Source organism: Poecile atricapillus, chromosome 1 (assembly GCF_030490865.1).
Source record: "Poecile atricapillus isolate bPoeAtr1 chromosome 1, bPoeAtr1.hap1, whole genome shotgun sequence".
Taxonomy (NCBI): Eukaryota; Metazoa; Chordata; class Aves; order Passeriformes; family Paridae; genus Poecile; species Poecile atricapillus.
This window is the reverse complement of record NC_081249.1, coordinates 79,534,501-79,551,562: the sequence shown is the minus strand read 5'-3', so window position 1 is coordinate 79,551,562 and position 17,062 is coordinate 79,534,501. Positions and strand designations below refer to the sequence as shown.

General features: G+C 41.3%; 1 protein-coding gene across 1 annotated transcript in view; it reads left to right on the top strand.

Annotated features, from left to right (window-relative positions):
• FAT3 (FAT atypical cadherin 3) overlaps positions 1–17,062 on the top strand; it is a 398,795-nt gene that overhangs the window by 369,741 nt on the left and 11,992 nt on the right. The window contains exons 24-27 of the mRNA XM_058828676.1: positions 1,438–1,906; positions 11,028–11,181; positions 12,293–12,948; positions 15,660–15,773. Coding sequence (XP_058684659.1) covers positions 1,438–1,906; positions 11,028–11,181; positions 12,293–12,948; positions 15,660–15,773 — 1,393 coding nt within the window. The remainder of the gene's footprint in view (positions 1–1,437; positions 1,907–11,027; positions 11,182–12,292; positions 12,949–15,659; positions 15,774–17,062) is intronic.

The window sequence follows — 17,062 nt, the reverse complement described above, 5'->3', positions numbered from 1 at the left end:
CACTTTCCTGTTTACCTTCAAGCCATATCAGGGAGCCTGGCTGAGAAGAGTTTGAGCACACAGTCACATGCCAAGGGATGTTTCCACCTAACATGACTGGTCATGGTTGAAATGGCCAAAAATGGCCAAAGGCAGAGGGACACACTGCAGCATCCTCACATCTGCATTTGCCATGCAAATTCAGCAGGCCACCAAAGCTCTGTGGGATTCTTTCATGGACAGCTGTGGCAGCTCTGCTCTCACTGAGGGGGAGCAGGCAGACTCTGTAACAGATACACCAGTGAGAGGACAATGTGAGCTGCCTGGAAGGATGAAAAATGACACAGTACCTGAACTTTTCATGGGGATAAATAATGGGGCATAACTGTCTTGAAATGGGGTTTGCAGAAATAAATACTTCCTGGAGCATGACAAAGGTAAAATACTTCAAAGAGCTTTCAGAGAACTTGAATACAATTAATGTGTCATAAGAAATTATTTCCAAATTTGTCAGCCATTTTAAACTTATATGCCATCTGTTAGAGAAACCTAAAATCTTTGGGTAAACTGCTAGTCAGGAAAGCAGCACTTCATACCCACTCCCTCACTCTGCACTTTGCCTGCCCCAGTAGGGTAGCACAGATTTTCCCTTATGAGGACTTGGGATGGGTGAGGGACCAGGAGGGAGAGTGCGAAATCCTCTACAAACTCTAAATCCATGAGTCCAGCATAAATCTTAAGAAAGAAAGAAAATTAAGACCCATCTTATATAATCTCTGAGGTATACACAGAGCAGGTTGTGTAGCATCTTTGGGAAATAACTGACCTTTGGTCAGCTAGTATCTTACTGTTGTAATTAGAGATACTGAACTTTCGATGTTCAGGGACAAATCCACACCTCACTGAGATGCTCCTAAAGGTTACAGAAGCACAGGATGTCTGCATGAGCAGAGTACCTAACATGAATAGCTGAAAGTGTGGCCATTGAGGTTTTTTTGACACAAGTCTCTCAAACACTAAGAGGTGATCCTGTGCCCTGACCATCCTTTTGATAACATCAACCACTGGGAGCAGAATCACAGCTCTCGGACTTGCTGAGAGAGACACACAGCTGTTCAACAGCAGAGCCAAGAGCAGAACGAGGGTCCTCAAGTTCATATCCTGATCAGTAAAACATAAAATTATCCAAGTTTTGCCCCATATGATTTTTTATATTTTAAGTTTTCCTGCAGTAATTGGCTTTGGGCAAATAAGACGTAAGGTGATATTTTCCACCTTTTATTTTTTTGTTCATGATAAAGGCACAACTTATTGCTGGTTTAGTGTCATGTAGGAGAGCAGCTTTAACAGTGTGCAGAGACTGTCTAGAAGTTGTCTGTGCTTCCAGATTCCCTGTGAGAGCGTATTAGGAGACAGCTGAGTGCCTGAAGCGGTTTGATTTCTGTTTTCCTCCTGCAGATTGTTGATGGCAAACTCTGGTTCCAGTTGGATTGCGGAAGTGGCCCAGGAATCCTGGGAATTTCTGGCAGGGCCGTTAATGATGGAAGCTGGCATTCGGTCTTCCTGGAGCTGAACCGCAATTTCACGAGCCTGTCTCTGGACGACAGCTACGTGGAGCGCCGCAAAGCCCCCCTCTACTTCCAGACGCTCAGCACAGATAGCTCCGTCTACTTCGGCGCCCAGGTCCAAGTGGATAACGTCCGCAGCCTGACTGACAAGAGGACAACGCAGGTCCTGAGCGGCTTCCAGGGCTGCCTGGACTCGGTAGTCCTAAACAACAATGAGCTGCCACTGCAGAACAAGCGCAGCAGCTTCGCAGAAGTGGTTGGCCTGACGGAATTGAAGCTTGGCTGCGTCCTTTATCCCGATGCCTGTGAGAGACACCCCTGCCAGAACGGCGGCACCTGTACTGCCGTGCCATCTGGTGGTAAATGTTTTCATTACTTTATGGGCTTCCCCCTCCCCGTTTTCCTCTCTAATTTATTGCCAGAGATGGTTTTATGCAGCAACATGCTTGAAAAATCTCATGAACTCTATAAAACTCTGATAGGTATTGCAAATTGGGTAAAAGCTGTTTGCTCTATAAATAACAGTGAAATGGTGCCCCTTCTTATTGCATTACTGTTCCAGGAGGAAATTGATTTATTGGCTGTTAGTATAATCCTATTTCTATAGAAACCAATAGAATTACAATTACTGTAATGTTCAGCTGGATTTTTCAGAATCCATTTACAGCATCTTTACAGCACTGGGGGCTGTACACAAAGATGGTGATTTGAAATGTCCATCACAGATGCAACAGCAGTGTTGCCTTGCTCTTTCCGAAGCTGTCGCAAATAATTACTGAGCTGTCTACAAACACTTTCGTCCTTTTGTAAGTGAGTAATTTGATTACATGTCTGCATGGAATATAGCAAGTTGGGCCATTATAAACCCACCTGAACTGTATTTTGCAGCTTTCTCGGAGGCCTGATTGCTCTAAGGTCTAAGTAATATTATCCAAATTTTACAGGGTATTGATTTAAACTGTGCATGTGTTGGATTTTCCTATCCAGTGGTTATGTGGTGGTTTGTGTGATTTGATGCCAGTGACTTACTGCAGTTCCCAAGTTACCAGAGCAGTCAGCATGTTAGCAGGAGAAAAGTAAATAGCACACATGTAGAACATTCCCTCTCGGGCAGTTCTCTTTCTGCAGTGTAGGAGTTTCCTTTCCAATTCCCCATACTGTATTAGCATGCAGCATTGCACACCTTTTCTAGCAGAATAAAGCTTCCTCTGAAAAGAAGGTTGCTGAACAGAGAGATTTTCTGCAAGTTCAGAGCTTTCCATCCACTTACTGTCAGTGAGTTTTGGTCATGGTTCTCTAGGGAAGTTCCTGCTAAACTCTTGTTTTATGGAGCATTTAACCACTGTCCCAGGGCTTTCTGCTTTAATGTGTCCATGCAATTTCCTTGCATCCATAGTTATTATTTCTGTTTTTCATTAGTTTAAGGATGACTTTCATATTTTCTTTCTGAGTCCTCTCCACCACTCAGAATTTTTAGGCCTAAACTTCAGATTAATTCAAGACTGACATGTGGTGAGATCTGAGCAAAACTGATAAGTTTCTTAGTTGAACAGTGCCACTCTTACAAAGTAAGTGCTGAAAATGTGGATTTATCTGTGCTGGGTTGTCTCAGCTAGCATCTCCTCTGGATCTTTGGCGTTGATGGAGCTGGGAGGACAGTTAGAAGGAATAAAGCACAGCCTTAGCAATCCAGAATGTGTTGTGGGAAATGAACAGAAATGGTGCTGTGTCTGTATTTGTCCTTAAAGGTCTTTATTTATTTACCAAGGGAGGGAGAGAAAAGGAAGGCTGCACAGCAAGGGCTAAAGAAAATGATTCTGAGACAGAAGAATGCCGCAGCCACTGGAAGAATTGCTAAGCATGATTATTGAAATTCCTAGGAAATATGACCATAGTATGTACAGGAACGTACGTACGATGGCTTTGATTCAGACTCCGTAATTAATAAATGAGGTAACCATTCACCTCACATCCTAGGAAGCATGGTAACAGTTCCTTCTATTGATTTTATTTGAGTCTACTTACAGTATTGCTCAGCAATCTCATGATGAGTAAATTGAAACCTTTCTAACAGAACTCCTTACAATAATTCTATTTTTCCCAATGCCATGTGCATGCCGATTCAAACTGAGGGGAGACATGGTGTAGGGGAGAAACAAGCAGCCCTGAAGTTTGGACCCATCTTATTACTGGAATGGCAAATACCATTTTTGTGTCAACAAAATTTGCTGCTGGAAAGCAGTCACAGAACTGATCTAACTTGCCTGTGTTCGTGCCTCAGCGAGGGGCGTGTGCCCTGCAGGGATGTTTTGGCTGCCTGCCGTCAAAAAATCTGTTTGCTGTTTTTACTGTCTCAGCAGTGTGTGTAAATAAAGGATTGTTATAAAGCCATAATTCCAGTGCAATGGGCCCTGACTGTATGTCGGTGGTTCTACAGCCCAGCCCCTTAAGGAGAAGGCATGGGCATTTTTGCTTCCACTAGGCAAAGCAATTCTGTTGTTAGTGTCCTCCATATGCTGAAAGGCCACATAATTGAATTCTAAGAGCACGAGTGTCCAACAGCATTGCAAGTCCTAGTTGCAGAGCCACAAATTGCAATGTGCATTTAAGAACAATCAACCATTGCACTTGCTGACAGATGTTAGCAGCTGACTTCCATTTAAAACAGGAGAAAAACCCACTTCATTTTTTAAAGAATTTTCTTAAGAATGAAAACATCAGCTTTTTTCTTTTTTGGTGAGGGGAAGAATGCAAAAAAAATACCTTGCAAAGGTCTTTTTCCCAATTGCAGGGCATTCATTAGCATCAGGGTCTCTTGACTGTATTTTCTATGATATTATCCTCCTTTTTCAGTTTTTCGAGAATAATGTTCATTTTCCTAAACACAGAGTATTTGGCATAAGATTTAATAAATACACCCTCTAATTCAAATTTACAAAGCAGATTTCATATACTGTTAGCATCCTTTTTGTTATGTACAACCTACTGTGCTTTACAAGAAAATTAGGAGAGAGAAAAAGAAAGCTGAGATTTATAGCTAACTTAGGAAGAAAACAGTCAAGCAAAGGTTACCCAACATTATAACATGAAAGAGTTTCTGGCTACATACCAGAAGTCAAAGAGGCTGTGTCTAATTTACATATAATTTGCATAAGTTGAACTTCTACGACACAAACCTCTATAACAGCATTCCTGTTGTGAGATCTTCCTTTCAGTAGGAATGCCTATTGCCCTGTTCACCATTAATAAAAAAGCTGCCTCAGTTGCCTTTGGCTTCATCCTGTGGTTACGGGAATAGGGTCACACCGTGGCCCTTTTTGGGGAAGTGTTCTGTATGCTCTAGGAGAGTGTTTGTGCTGCTGATGTTAGGGTTTGGATGATTATGTTCCCAGCAGCTTCACAGTGCCTGGCACAGGGCAGGGCTATGCCTGAGCTGCACACAGCTCAGGAATGACCAGAGAGGTGTGGCCCAAAGCAGGGCTGGCACAGGGCTACGCTCACCCACAGTGACTCTTTCTGCCTGACCTCTCTGCATATGGGACAGGGCAGAAAGGGGATCTCAGCCTGTAAGAGAGAGCACAGATAGCTCAGATGGGAGCTCCCAGGAGTACAGAAAAGCCTCTCTGCTTTCAGACTCTGGTTTGAGCCAGCAGAAAGCGACTGTGACATGAACTTCTGCTTGCTCTCATGGCCACAGTGTTGGTCAAAGTGATGTCAGTGGTTCAAGATGGGGGACTGCATGTCCAGAGGCCCCATGGGGAGATCCAATGCATTCTTAAATAGGGGTTGGCAGAGACGGATGAGTGCTCACTAGGTCTGACAGCTCAGGAGACTTGTAGGAGAGATACAGTCAGTCTTAGGACATTTTTCTTGGGAGACAGTGTAAACCACAGACCTGAAATACAAGCCACATTCTCCAAGACTTTTCAGTCCCTATCCATAAGTATGGATCAGTAAAGCTATTTTTAAAGAACGCTAGCATTTTGAAACTGGACAAACAGCATGATTTTCAGAAATGGCTTGGCTTTCTGAACTGAAATTTGCCAAGAAAATTCAGCCAAGTGTTTAAAATGTGGTTAAGCAATAAGCTGCTGAATATGAGGTCTTAAAATGGGAAATGTCACACAACCTTAATAATAGTGTGGCACTTCCAGGGCTGCCAGTAGTAAATGTATGTTTATCTGCATGAGTAACAGCATGAGCAATCTCAGCAATAGAAAGCTTTACTGTAATCACATGCAAAGACTGCACCAAGGTTTTCAACCACAGAGAGAAACCTCATGTTTGTAAAGGCTGCAATTATAAGTTACTTCCTTTTAATTTGATCAGTCCTATATACATCTGGCTTTGATTAACATAAATGGCTTATATGAGTAGGCGATTTTATTTAAACATGAAGCATTTGAGCGGAAACTACTGAGTCAAGGAGGACCGTGGGCAGAGTGTGAAGACATAAACTCATTTCACTTTCCCCACTATTCACTTTTCTTTTTTTCCTTTTTTTTTTTCTTTTTTCATGAACAGAGCTAAAATCCAAAGGGAGGAGAAAATGGCTCTTGGGTGGTGGGTTTAATACTTGTTTTAAATGCTGTTGGCAACATTATTCACAGCTGGTTTTTAGGATCAGGTAGTTCATAAGAAAGAAATAAGGGAAAAATTAGTATAATAATACCAGTGACCTGGTCTTACTAATGTTTTTGATCTTGCTTTTTCACACACACGCTAACAACCCAGCATACAGTGATGTGAGTATACCGAATGCACATCAATTATATTTAAAAGCTTTTTTAGAAATTTTGGGGGTGTCTATACTCTTTTTTATGCCTATGATTATAGGCATCTGTTCTTGAATTCCCTCTTTAAAATCATGTACATGCCAATACTCTCATAGAAAGCACTGTTTCAGTAAAGGCTGAGGTTCTTTTTTCACCAGCAAGTGGCAGAAGGCAATGATCTGTTTGAAGACAGATAAGTTAAATCTGAAGTGGCAAGACTGTGTATGGCTGAAGAACACACACTACTTGAGGGTGGTCTGGATTGACTATAGACCTACCAAAATACAAATGCTGGGAGAGGTCCTCTTCACCTTCAGTAGTTCTCATCAGTTAACTTTCTGTGTAACCCTGTGTGGTCAATGCCAAGGCTTGGGCTGTTTCTGGACACTGAGTTTGTCAGATTTAGCTGCACAGCAGGGAGAGAAACTACACAGAGAGACAAATGGAAAAGCCAAAACACGTTAACAGATAAAAGCCAGCCTGTCTTGCATGGGATAGATAGAAACAGGAGTATACACATGTTAAAAAAAAAAAAAAATTGGCAGCGGTTCGGAGCATCCTCTTTAATAAAGCCAAGTAAACCTTAGGATAGACAGACATTCAGATGCTCAGGCTGGGAATGCTACCAACAGAGATGTTCGCTACATAATGACACCCCATCTGCTGATGGCACCGTGCCTGCCTTGTGCCGCTGCCTCTGCTTCCTAAGTGCCAGGCAAACATAGGTATAGGCAGGGAGCCTGTGTGGTGTCCTGTCTTACTGCATGTTGCTCCTCAGTAAGGTCTGGGATGAAAAACACCTTTTCCTCTGGATAGGGACATGCTAAGAGGGCAGTAAGAGAAGCTGTTTGAATCACAATGAGAAGGTGAGGTTTAACTATGTAGAGGGGACTCAGATTAATGAAGGAGCATGAGACAAGCCTTATAAAACAACCAGTAAGCCCAAGACCATGTGCAGACCTATTTCTACATAATGTTTCAGGTCATGAACAATATTTGATGCGATTCTTACTATTGTCATCTCTCCCTGGGCTTCACTTCCCACTGTAGAGAGGCAAGGTCTCGGAGGGTAGGACCAGGCTGAATTGGGAGACAGCTGGTCCCAAAGCCCTGAGCTGCACACAGTGAGGGTGCTGGGTCCTCAGCACCAGCTGTTTGGCTCCACAGACCCACTGCTGCTGCTGCAGGACTTGTTAACTTGTAGATACAGCCTAAAAAGGCTCATAGCTTGTTGTTCCTTTTAGGTGAGCTGTTGGTACATGCTAAAGCACATGCTGAGAATGTTGTGGTCCCACCTGGAAACATTTCAGAGGTGTTTTCCAGAGCTTCCTGTCTTTTTCCACTGATTCCCTCTGAAGAAATACAGTGGTGGCATCACAAAATTTGCCTTGGAGATCTGCCTTGGAGAATGAAGATAAACATTTCTAGGAGTGAAATATTAATTCTTCTTAGAGGAAGCTCAGATGGACTGTATGATCTTAAATGTTGATGAATTTCCAAGACTTCAGTGCTTTCATTGTGAACAGGATCAAGACCTACATTGTTTAAAAGAGATTTTTCATCCCTTGCTGAGAGGACAGGACACTGAGCCTTTTGTCATCCTTGACTGTGAGAAGTATGCTTGTTATTCCTGTTCTAAACAGGAGGGAAGAAATAAGTATTACATTAGCAGGATATTTAATTAAAAATATAGTAAAAATCCTTTATTAGACCCAAGATGCACTCCCAACCAGAAGGATTTTCTTTACAATTCACCTTTGTCCACAGCAATGTGGCTAAAATATGCAGTAGCCGGCAAAATTACAGCCTCTGCTGGGAGGTTTGGAGAAGGATTAAAGGTCTGGCAGGCCTTCCAGCTGAGCTGCTATATGCTGTCTACTGAGCCATCATATCAGCTCTTCTCTCCCCTACTCCATGAATTTTGACATATGCTTTGCTGTGTCAGAGTCCTCTCGGGTGAATGCACTGCAGCTCTGAGCGTGTGTGTCACAGCAAAGTTCTGTGTCTTCTGCCAGCACCTTGGACTTGGCAGGTGTATGGCAGTGAATCCATCGAGAGGAAACACCAGTGGTAAATATGGTAATTTAATACTGCCTTGTTTTAGTGCCTTTTTGATTTCTAACTTTGATCCTTAGACTTAGAATCTATAGTGAATTCTTTAGTCTTCTCATATCTGATGTGTGTTCCACTATCATTAAATCAAATTGCGTGAAAAATGTAGGCTTTCGGAAGCAGACTTTCATTTTGGTCCTGTTCATACACTGCTGGACAGGGCTCTGACCCATCTGGTGCATTCAGTTTCATCTCTTCCTCATATAAAATGCATAAATACATGTTTCTTTCATAGTCGGTGGTAAAAGTGTTATTTTAATCAAATCAATACTTCTCGAGTTTTCTATAATGAACAAATGTAAAAAGAATATTTTACAGAACTTAGAACTTAGTCAGCTGGAGCAAACACAAGACATTAAGTGATTCAAAGGCTTTGTCTTATAAATGCTTGGTACCTAAGACCTTGGTTAAAAAACAACAGAAACTTGGCTTTTAACATCACTTTAGAGTTATGGAGGTTTATGAAATATCAGATAACAAATAGAATAACATATATATTCTGTTGTTATAAAAGCAACAGAATTGATTGTGAATAAAGTGATTTATATTTGAATTGAACATTCTCCTTTTGCTTAAACTCATTGAGACTGTAAAAAACATATAAACATTACTGTAAATTTTTGAACTATAGATGTCACTGTTCAGTCATAAAAAGGAAGCACTGAAACAGCCTTATTTATTCATGCTGTGAATTCTACCTGCAGTCACAGGTTTGTGATTCCTCAGACCCAGATCTCTATAGGTCCAGAAAGCTGTTCACATTGTCTGAGTGAGATACTTTTAAGACACACAAAGAAATAATTCCATCTTGCTGATGCTGACTAAACATGCTTTCTGGGATGCCCAAAAGTTGAATAATTTATATTCCTAACTCTGTAACCTTGGAAAGATCAGTGTGTCTGTCTCCCTTCTTGTAGCAGGACAATGAAACAGCATGATATTTGAGTATCTATTTCATTTATCTTAAATTAAATAGTATTGGACTCTTGACTGAGTATGCCAGCAAGTCTGGTTCCAAGTTTATTCTCAAAAGCCTGTCCTCATGAAAGAATTCAATTAGAGTAACTGAACAAGGCGAACTGAACCGTATAGGACATAAAAGATGTGGGAGTCTTGACGCAGAATTGCTTTTCCTTATGCCTCCACTGGGTTTTTCCATATTGTTTCCATGAAATTCTTTTCCTTGTAACTGTGCTGGAAATTACTTCCATGTTTGCAGAAAGAGTAACTTTTTAAAGAAGTATTTGGGTTGTTTTTTTTCCAGATGCATAGATAAAGAAGGTTTTTAAAAATACATTTAAAAGGCTCACCACATCAGCTTGATTGCCAATAATTTTGACACTGAATTGAGTTGCACTCAACCATTTCAGCTCTAACTGCAGCTGTATTAATGACAGGAAGGTTCCTTGTTTTACTTGCTTAATATGCTATATTCAATAAGTATGTGAACCCCGTAACTTGAGCTTGAATCTTGCCTACACATCTGTTTGGGACATTTGGATTATAGAAGGAGCTTTTCAAAAGATCAGCCAAAGTTTTTTTACAGATGTCCAGGAAAAATTTGCTGGTTCAACAGGTCTAACTTGGGAGTCTTCTACTTCCAGGGACTGTCTTAGCCATCTCATGGCTTTCACAGCCTACGTGTTCCATGCTCTTTTCAAGTGAAAAAGCAGTCAGATTTCCATATCCAGTTCACAACATTGAGATGCACTGCCTTGCTGGATTTCTTTGTGACTTTAAATAAAGCTTTTATTAATGGCAATGTGCCATATGAACTCAGAAGGAGAGAAAAAGAAAAAAGAGAATTTCCATTTGATACTTGGCAGGGTGAACTGATGTGTTTAAAACCTCTCTTTTTTTTTTTTTTTTTTAATTTTGATGTTGCCCCTGTGTTGGCAAAAAACATAGAAATGGGACTTCAGTCCCCAGCAGGGTCCCCCTCCACGTGAATGTTGTTATGTGTGATGAATTGCAGTCAGTGATTAATCAGAACCTGATACAACACACTGAACATAATCAGCTCTGATTAGGGCTGGTATTGCCCAGGTCAGCCGGTATTTTGAAGTTTATAGCTCCTGCCTTGAGGATGCACTTTATAAAACTGGTGTTTTATTACTGTCACATCCCCATAATGTTGTCCTTGTAAAGGGCAGAGATGGAAAAGCTCTCAGCTGATGTGTTTGTTGATTGGTGAAGCCCCAAAAGGAGAGTGAGACACTATCAGCAAACATTTTCCAAAAGCTGGGAAATACATCCTTAATCTAGAATATGGTTTCTTGTTACCTTTCTTAAAAGGTGTTCACAAATGACATTTATTCTTACCTGAATCATGACAATTAGGATGGTCTGGGCTGCAGCAATTCCTCTGGTCCCTGATTGTAGACATGAGCTCTGATTGTGTGGGCATCTCAGATAGACAAACTCTTGACTAGCATTAGTGTGGACTACATGGACAGACCAGAGTGAGTGTAAACATCCCCTTGCCCCCACAGTACAATTTATTTTTCAGTGTAACGCCAAATGGGTCTTTTTGCTTTTAGACAGACTCAGTGTTAGGAGTCTAATTTCCCTCTCTCTGTCCCTCACCTCCCAGGGTACCATTGCAATTGCCTCTCCCAGTTTACAGGAAGGAATTGTGAGTCAGAGATCACAGCCTGCTTCCCAAATCCTTGCCGGAATGGAGGCTCATGTGATCCCATCGGCAATGCTTTCATCTGCAACTGCAAAAATGGCCTGACAGGAGTAACGTAAGTGTCCCTCCCCAGGTGGGCAATGGCAGCTTTTTGGCTCAGTGATGGTGGGCTTTTTGATCAGGCATTTTATACCCAGAAGCTATGATTCACCTCACAAAAAATAACCCCAACCTTAGTGCTTATTCCGATCTAAGCTAATGACAGCTGAGAAATCCCTGAGACTTGCACGCTCAGAAATGTTTTTTTCTGAACTTACCCTCCTAAGCTGTTGATTCAGGATGTTATCTCGAGACAGTTTTCTCTGAGATACACCTATCTAAGTGTTGCCAGCTTTTTGAACAATCTCATAAAACCATGGAAGCTGCTGTGTAATCTTTATTTTGAAAATGGATCAACTACTTAGTCATCTTAGCCCTGACATAAAAGGCTAATTTATTGAAGTCATTTTTTTTAAATCCATGCCATGATCATAAACTTGGTGTAGACACAGAAAATCCTGACCTGCCCATCAACATGTTTTTCCATCATCTGGGTTGTCCACTGTATGTACTTTTTCCTCTGCATTTTACTACCTCTTGTTCTTTCCAATTCTCCTCTCTCTTTATGGTTCCTGTTCTTTTTTTTTTCCCCCTGCCTCTGATAGTTATTTTATCTCCAGACCTAAATAATTTTTCATATTATATAATTCTCTCCTCTCCCTCTCCCTCTTCCTCTTGCTCTTGCTCTTATTCTTCCCTTCAATAAATACTGTATTTTTTCTCAACTGTTTCCTCCTTGAATCTCCCTCTAATATTTTGTATTGAAACCCATAGAGTAGTCCAACAACAGTATAAAAAAGCAGATTCTCTATTACATTCACTAAACCCCATTAGGATCAGGGAGCCTTTTCTTATCAGATGCTGTATTTCCTTCTTGATATCTATCAAATGCTTTAAACTCTTGTTTCCTTCTTGATATTTCCATTTTATTGACTTTAAAAAAACCATGGAATAACCATAGAAAAAAATTAAATGCCATTAAATAATATGATAATAAAAATATAATTTGCAAAGTACTACAGGGTGTTAACTAATGGCAGCACTTTGACCGGAAAAGGCATCATGCACAAGCTGGACTGCTTCTTAGATGTTCTCCAGATTCCAGACTCTCCTTTTCTCCTTTTAAGGTGTGAGGAAGACATCAACGAGTGTGAAAGAGAAGAATGTGAAAATGGTGGCTCCTGTGTCAACATCTTTGGTTCATTTCTGTGTAACTGCACCCCTGGCTATGTGGGTCAATACTGTGGTCTTCGCCCCGTGGTGGTTCCCAATATACAAGCTGGGCATTCCTACGTTGGCAAGGAGGAGCTGATAGGAATAGCCGTGGTCCTGTTTGTCATATTTGTGTTAATCGTTCTTTTCATCATTTTTCGCAAGAAAGTTTTCAGGAAGAACTATTCCCGCAACAACATCACGCTCGTACAGGATCCAGCTACTGCAGCCCTGCTCAACAAGAGCAATGGCATCCAATTCAAGAACATCAGGAACAGCGGAGACAGCAGAAATATCTACCAAGAGGTGGGGCCTCCACAGGTGCCCGTGAGGCCAATGGCCTATACCCCGTGCTTCCAGAGTGACTCACGGAATAACCTGGACAAGATAGTGGATGGGCTTGGTGTGGAGCACCAGGAGATGACAACGTTTCATCCCGAGTCCCCTCGAATACTGACAGCCAGGAGGGGGGTGGTGGTGTGCAGTGTAGCACCAAACTTGCCTGCTGTGTCTCCCTGTCGCTCCGACTGTGACTCCATCAGGAAGAGCACATGGGATGCTGGGACAGAAAGTAAGTAGCACTGTGTGCCAGTCTCGTTCTTCCCTGCCAGCAGTAAGGGTTGCCTTCAGGGTGCAGCAGGCACAGTGTCACAGGTACTCTTTATACTTCAGCCTAATATGTATGAATTGTTACATTTCTCCAGTAAGTGATTTGGTTTAATTTTGAAAGGTTATAATTATCCAGGCATACAAGACCTTTACTTCTATGCATGAAGTATGACTAAAAGCATTTATTTCACTTGTTCAGAAAGCATATAGGAGTAAGTGCTCTGAGCGTTTTTCAAGTGACACAATGCAATCATCTTTCTATTGGAAAGAAACAATTTGGGGCAGAATTCTCAAATAGAAGTTCTGTTAGGTTCAGGCTGTTTGTTTCCCAAGGGAGTTAAAAATATTTAAACGTTCTGCAAGATGCAATCCTGTTTTGCATCAGGGAGAAATGAACTAATATTCCCTACTTTCTGTGTCTGTGAAGTGAAGCAGAAAATCATGTACTCCTTGATATATGGGATCACATTTTCTGGCCATTGCATTCCCCTCTGCATTCACTATCAGAGTCATCATAGAATCTTCAATCCCCACACTTACCTATTTGTGCTCTGACGGCTCCTCACCTGATAAAACAGTGCTCTGTCCATTCCTGAATGAGTTGCTGGAGATGCAGCAAACTTAACATCTTCTGTCATGGCAGGAGAAAGCAGTTTTCTGGGACAGAGTTACAGCCCTACATCGTCTAGCCTTGCTAGTCAGAACACCTCATATAGACTGGGAGATGTTTGCTTCACCATATATTTTATCAAACATGTTTTATCACCATATCAAACATGTTTTCTCTAATTAGGAATTTTTCCTAATGCATCTTTCAGTACCTGTTGGGAGGGGGCTTGCAAGAAGGCTGGAGGGGGACGTTTCACAAGGGCCTGTAGTGATGAATGGCCTTAAGCTGAAGAAGGGTAGGTTTAGATTAGCTATTAGGAAGAATCTTTACTGTGAGGGTGGTGAGGCACTGAAACAGGTTGCTCAGAGAAGGGGTGGGGGTCCTACTCCTGGAAGTGTTCAAGGCCATACTGGATGGGGGTCTGAGCAACCTGGTGTAGTGAAAGCTTCCCTGCCCATGGAAGGGAAGTTGGACCCAAATGATCTTTAAAGTCCTTTCCAGCTCAAACTGTTCCATGATTCTATGATCTTCAACCCAATTGCAACACGGCTGTAACCAAAGCTGTCACATAAACCTGCACAATCCAGTCCTGTAGTTGAAAGCAATAGGAGCTGAGGAATAGAGAGAGGCAACAGATTCAAGAGGACATCATCATGCTATGCCTGGGGAGGTTCAGGATGGACATCAGGAAGAATTTTTGCTCTGAAAGAGTGGTCAAACCTTGGAAAGGGCTACGCAGGGAGGTGGTAAAGTCACCACCACTGGAAGTAGTCAAGAAATTATTGGACATGGTGCTTAATGCTATGATTTTGTTGGCACAGTGACGTTCAGTCAAAGGTTGGGCTCAATATTCTTGGAGGTCTTTTCCAGCCTTACCGAGTTTATGATTCTGTGATTTATACCTGTGCCCTGATTGGCACATTTTCATCCGAGGCAGCACTGGCTAAGGTCATGTAGTGAAAAATTTAATTAACTTCCATTTATTTGGGCTGTATTTCAGGATTGTGTTGTGTCTGACCTTTTAAACCTTTAAATATAGTTATGCTGATTGGAAGCATCAGTATGCCAGCCTCCACACATATTCTGTTCTCTATTCTCCTACGTGTTTGGTGCCAGTATGAATTTCTGCACACCACAAGTGAGTCCATACCAGGGAAACAGATCTCAGCTGTCACAGAGTGGGAAGCAGTGCAGCTTCGTTACTGCAGCACTCACTCCATCAGCTCCAAACCCTGCTCCTCAGCAGGAGTAAATCAGCTCTCACCATGTGGAGGTGTGCCATGCTGGGTAGAAATACATACAGCTGGCAGGTAGAGAGCTGTACTTTCATGTTGATAGCACCTGAGCTGCTTTATTTGTGATTGGCTCTGGTATCTCAATGCTTACAATGGAGGATATCTTTCTGTGTTCCTGATTGTTGCCCATACAATGTGTAGTTGAATGTGTTTATTTATATGTGCTTAAATACAGGAGAATTTATACCATAGGTTGCAGTTACTTACATTCCTAAATAGTAGAGTTGTGAAGACTGAATGTCTCTGATGAAAAGCAATGTAAATGGAAGCATAATCTATTATATGTCAGTGATGGAGCTATTAAAATCTGATCCAAGGGCCACTGATATGAATAACAAGATGCATGGTAACTTTACCGAGCATTGAATGAACCTTTAATGAGGATCTCAAATTAGGAAATTAACAATAAAGTTAAATGTAACAGTAATCTCTTGTAAAAGCTGTTTATACCACATTCCTTAAGTCATCATTTTCATTGCTTTTGAGACTAAATGTCATCTAAAAAGACAATATTGAACACAGATGTTTCTTTATTGATTACAGTGTTGTCAGCCACTTGAATGACTCTTTGGGCTTCAAACACTTCAGAAGTCTAGGTATCTTCACCAACTGCCTTCTTGACGAATAGGTCATGTCCTCTGTGTGAAAGAAATAATTTTATCCTGACTCAAGTAATAGAAGGCAGGATTTAAGTGTGTCCATGGTATAAATAGATAAATGTGCATACCTAGAGAGTACCATTTTGCTTTGTCTTTGCTGTCAATGAAGGTAAAGGGGTTGATGACGCTGAAGAAGTGACCTGTTTTTCAGGAAGTAATAAAGGCAGCAACTCCGAAGTACAGTCCCTCAGCTCCTTCCAGTCTGATTCTGGAGATGATAATGGTAAGAAATGACTTAATCTTTACTATGCCGGGGGAAAAAACTATTTATTTATTTTTCTAATATTATAAAACATTTAATTGACATCTTGAAACCCTTTAATGATGCCAAAAGTAGAGAAAGTCATGGGTTCAAACCCACAAACTTTGTGTTCTGCTTATTAAATTATAGGAACAAAATAGAAATCTTTATGCTTGGGGCTGTTTTATCAGGACCAAGCTTTAAAGTGTCTTAGAGGTATGATACAGCAGAGTCACATTGCCAAGATGTAAGTTGACAAATAGGTTGCAAGTGAAACTGTAGAATTTATGTCATTTTCCTTCTTGGAAGAGCATGACTTTCATGTTGCACCAGTCAAATATAAGGGATTTCTGTGCTATTTGCCAGGTCTCATTCATGGTCTCAACAAAGCTCTTCTGGTGCTCAGCCACAACAATGAGCAGATGAGCCAGTCCCCAGCATCTTGGCTTCTTCCTGGCAGTCACAGCTCAGCAAACAAGAGAGCACCGTTAAATCTTTGTTTGGTGCATACTCAGTGCCTTCTCTCATGTCCTGTGTCATTATCTCAGTGGTGACACAGGCAGAGCCATACACAGCCCACAAAGAGGCCCACAAAGTCAGAGCAAACCTTTGTTCCTCCAGCCCATGTATGTTGAGCAGTGGGCCCGAGAAAAGTCAAGATGTTTCTGCTGGGAGGGATGGTGGATGTCAGGGAAGCCTTACTCAGACACACAGAAAAAGACTAGCACAAAGAAATCGTACTTGGTTTCCTCAGCCACCAGTTAATGAACTGTCTCTAGACTCAGTTCCTCAGTCATGTCATGCAGCTATTCTCTAGGAACTCTGAAATGTTGGAAAAAGCACTGATAGCAAAGTACACTTGCAGTTCCTTTTGGGCTGCTGTGGCTGAAGCATTACAATTGTTTTTGTCAGGCTTCTCAATGCTTTTCTGCCCCTGCACCAAAAAACCCCTTTAGCCTTTTTTTAGGATAAGTATTATTTTAATGATATATATTTATATTATAGTTATCTTTGGAATAATTATTTAAGTGATTGTTTACTGTACATTGTTACTTTTTATATCTCCCAAATTCTAATTAGATGTTTCAAACTCCTAATCCTCTTCCCACTGAAATCAGTGACACAGTACCCACAGAAGCTGGATTGGACCTTCTGTGCCTACTCATTTTTTGTGAAAGCTGCATTTAAAATATGGCCTTTAGAGATAACATTTCTACTTCAGGGTTCAAACAAATCTATATCTTCAGGGAGAACGAGGGAAGAAACTTAAA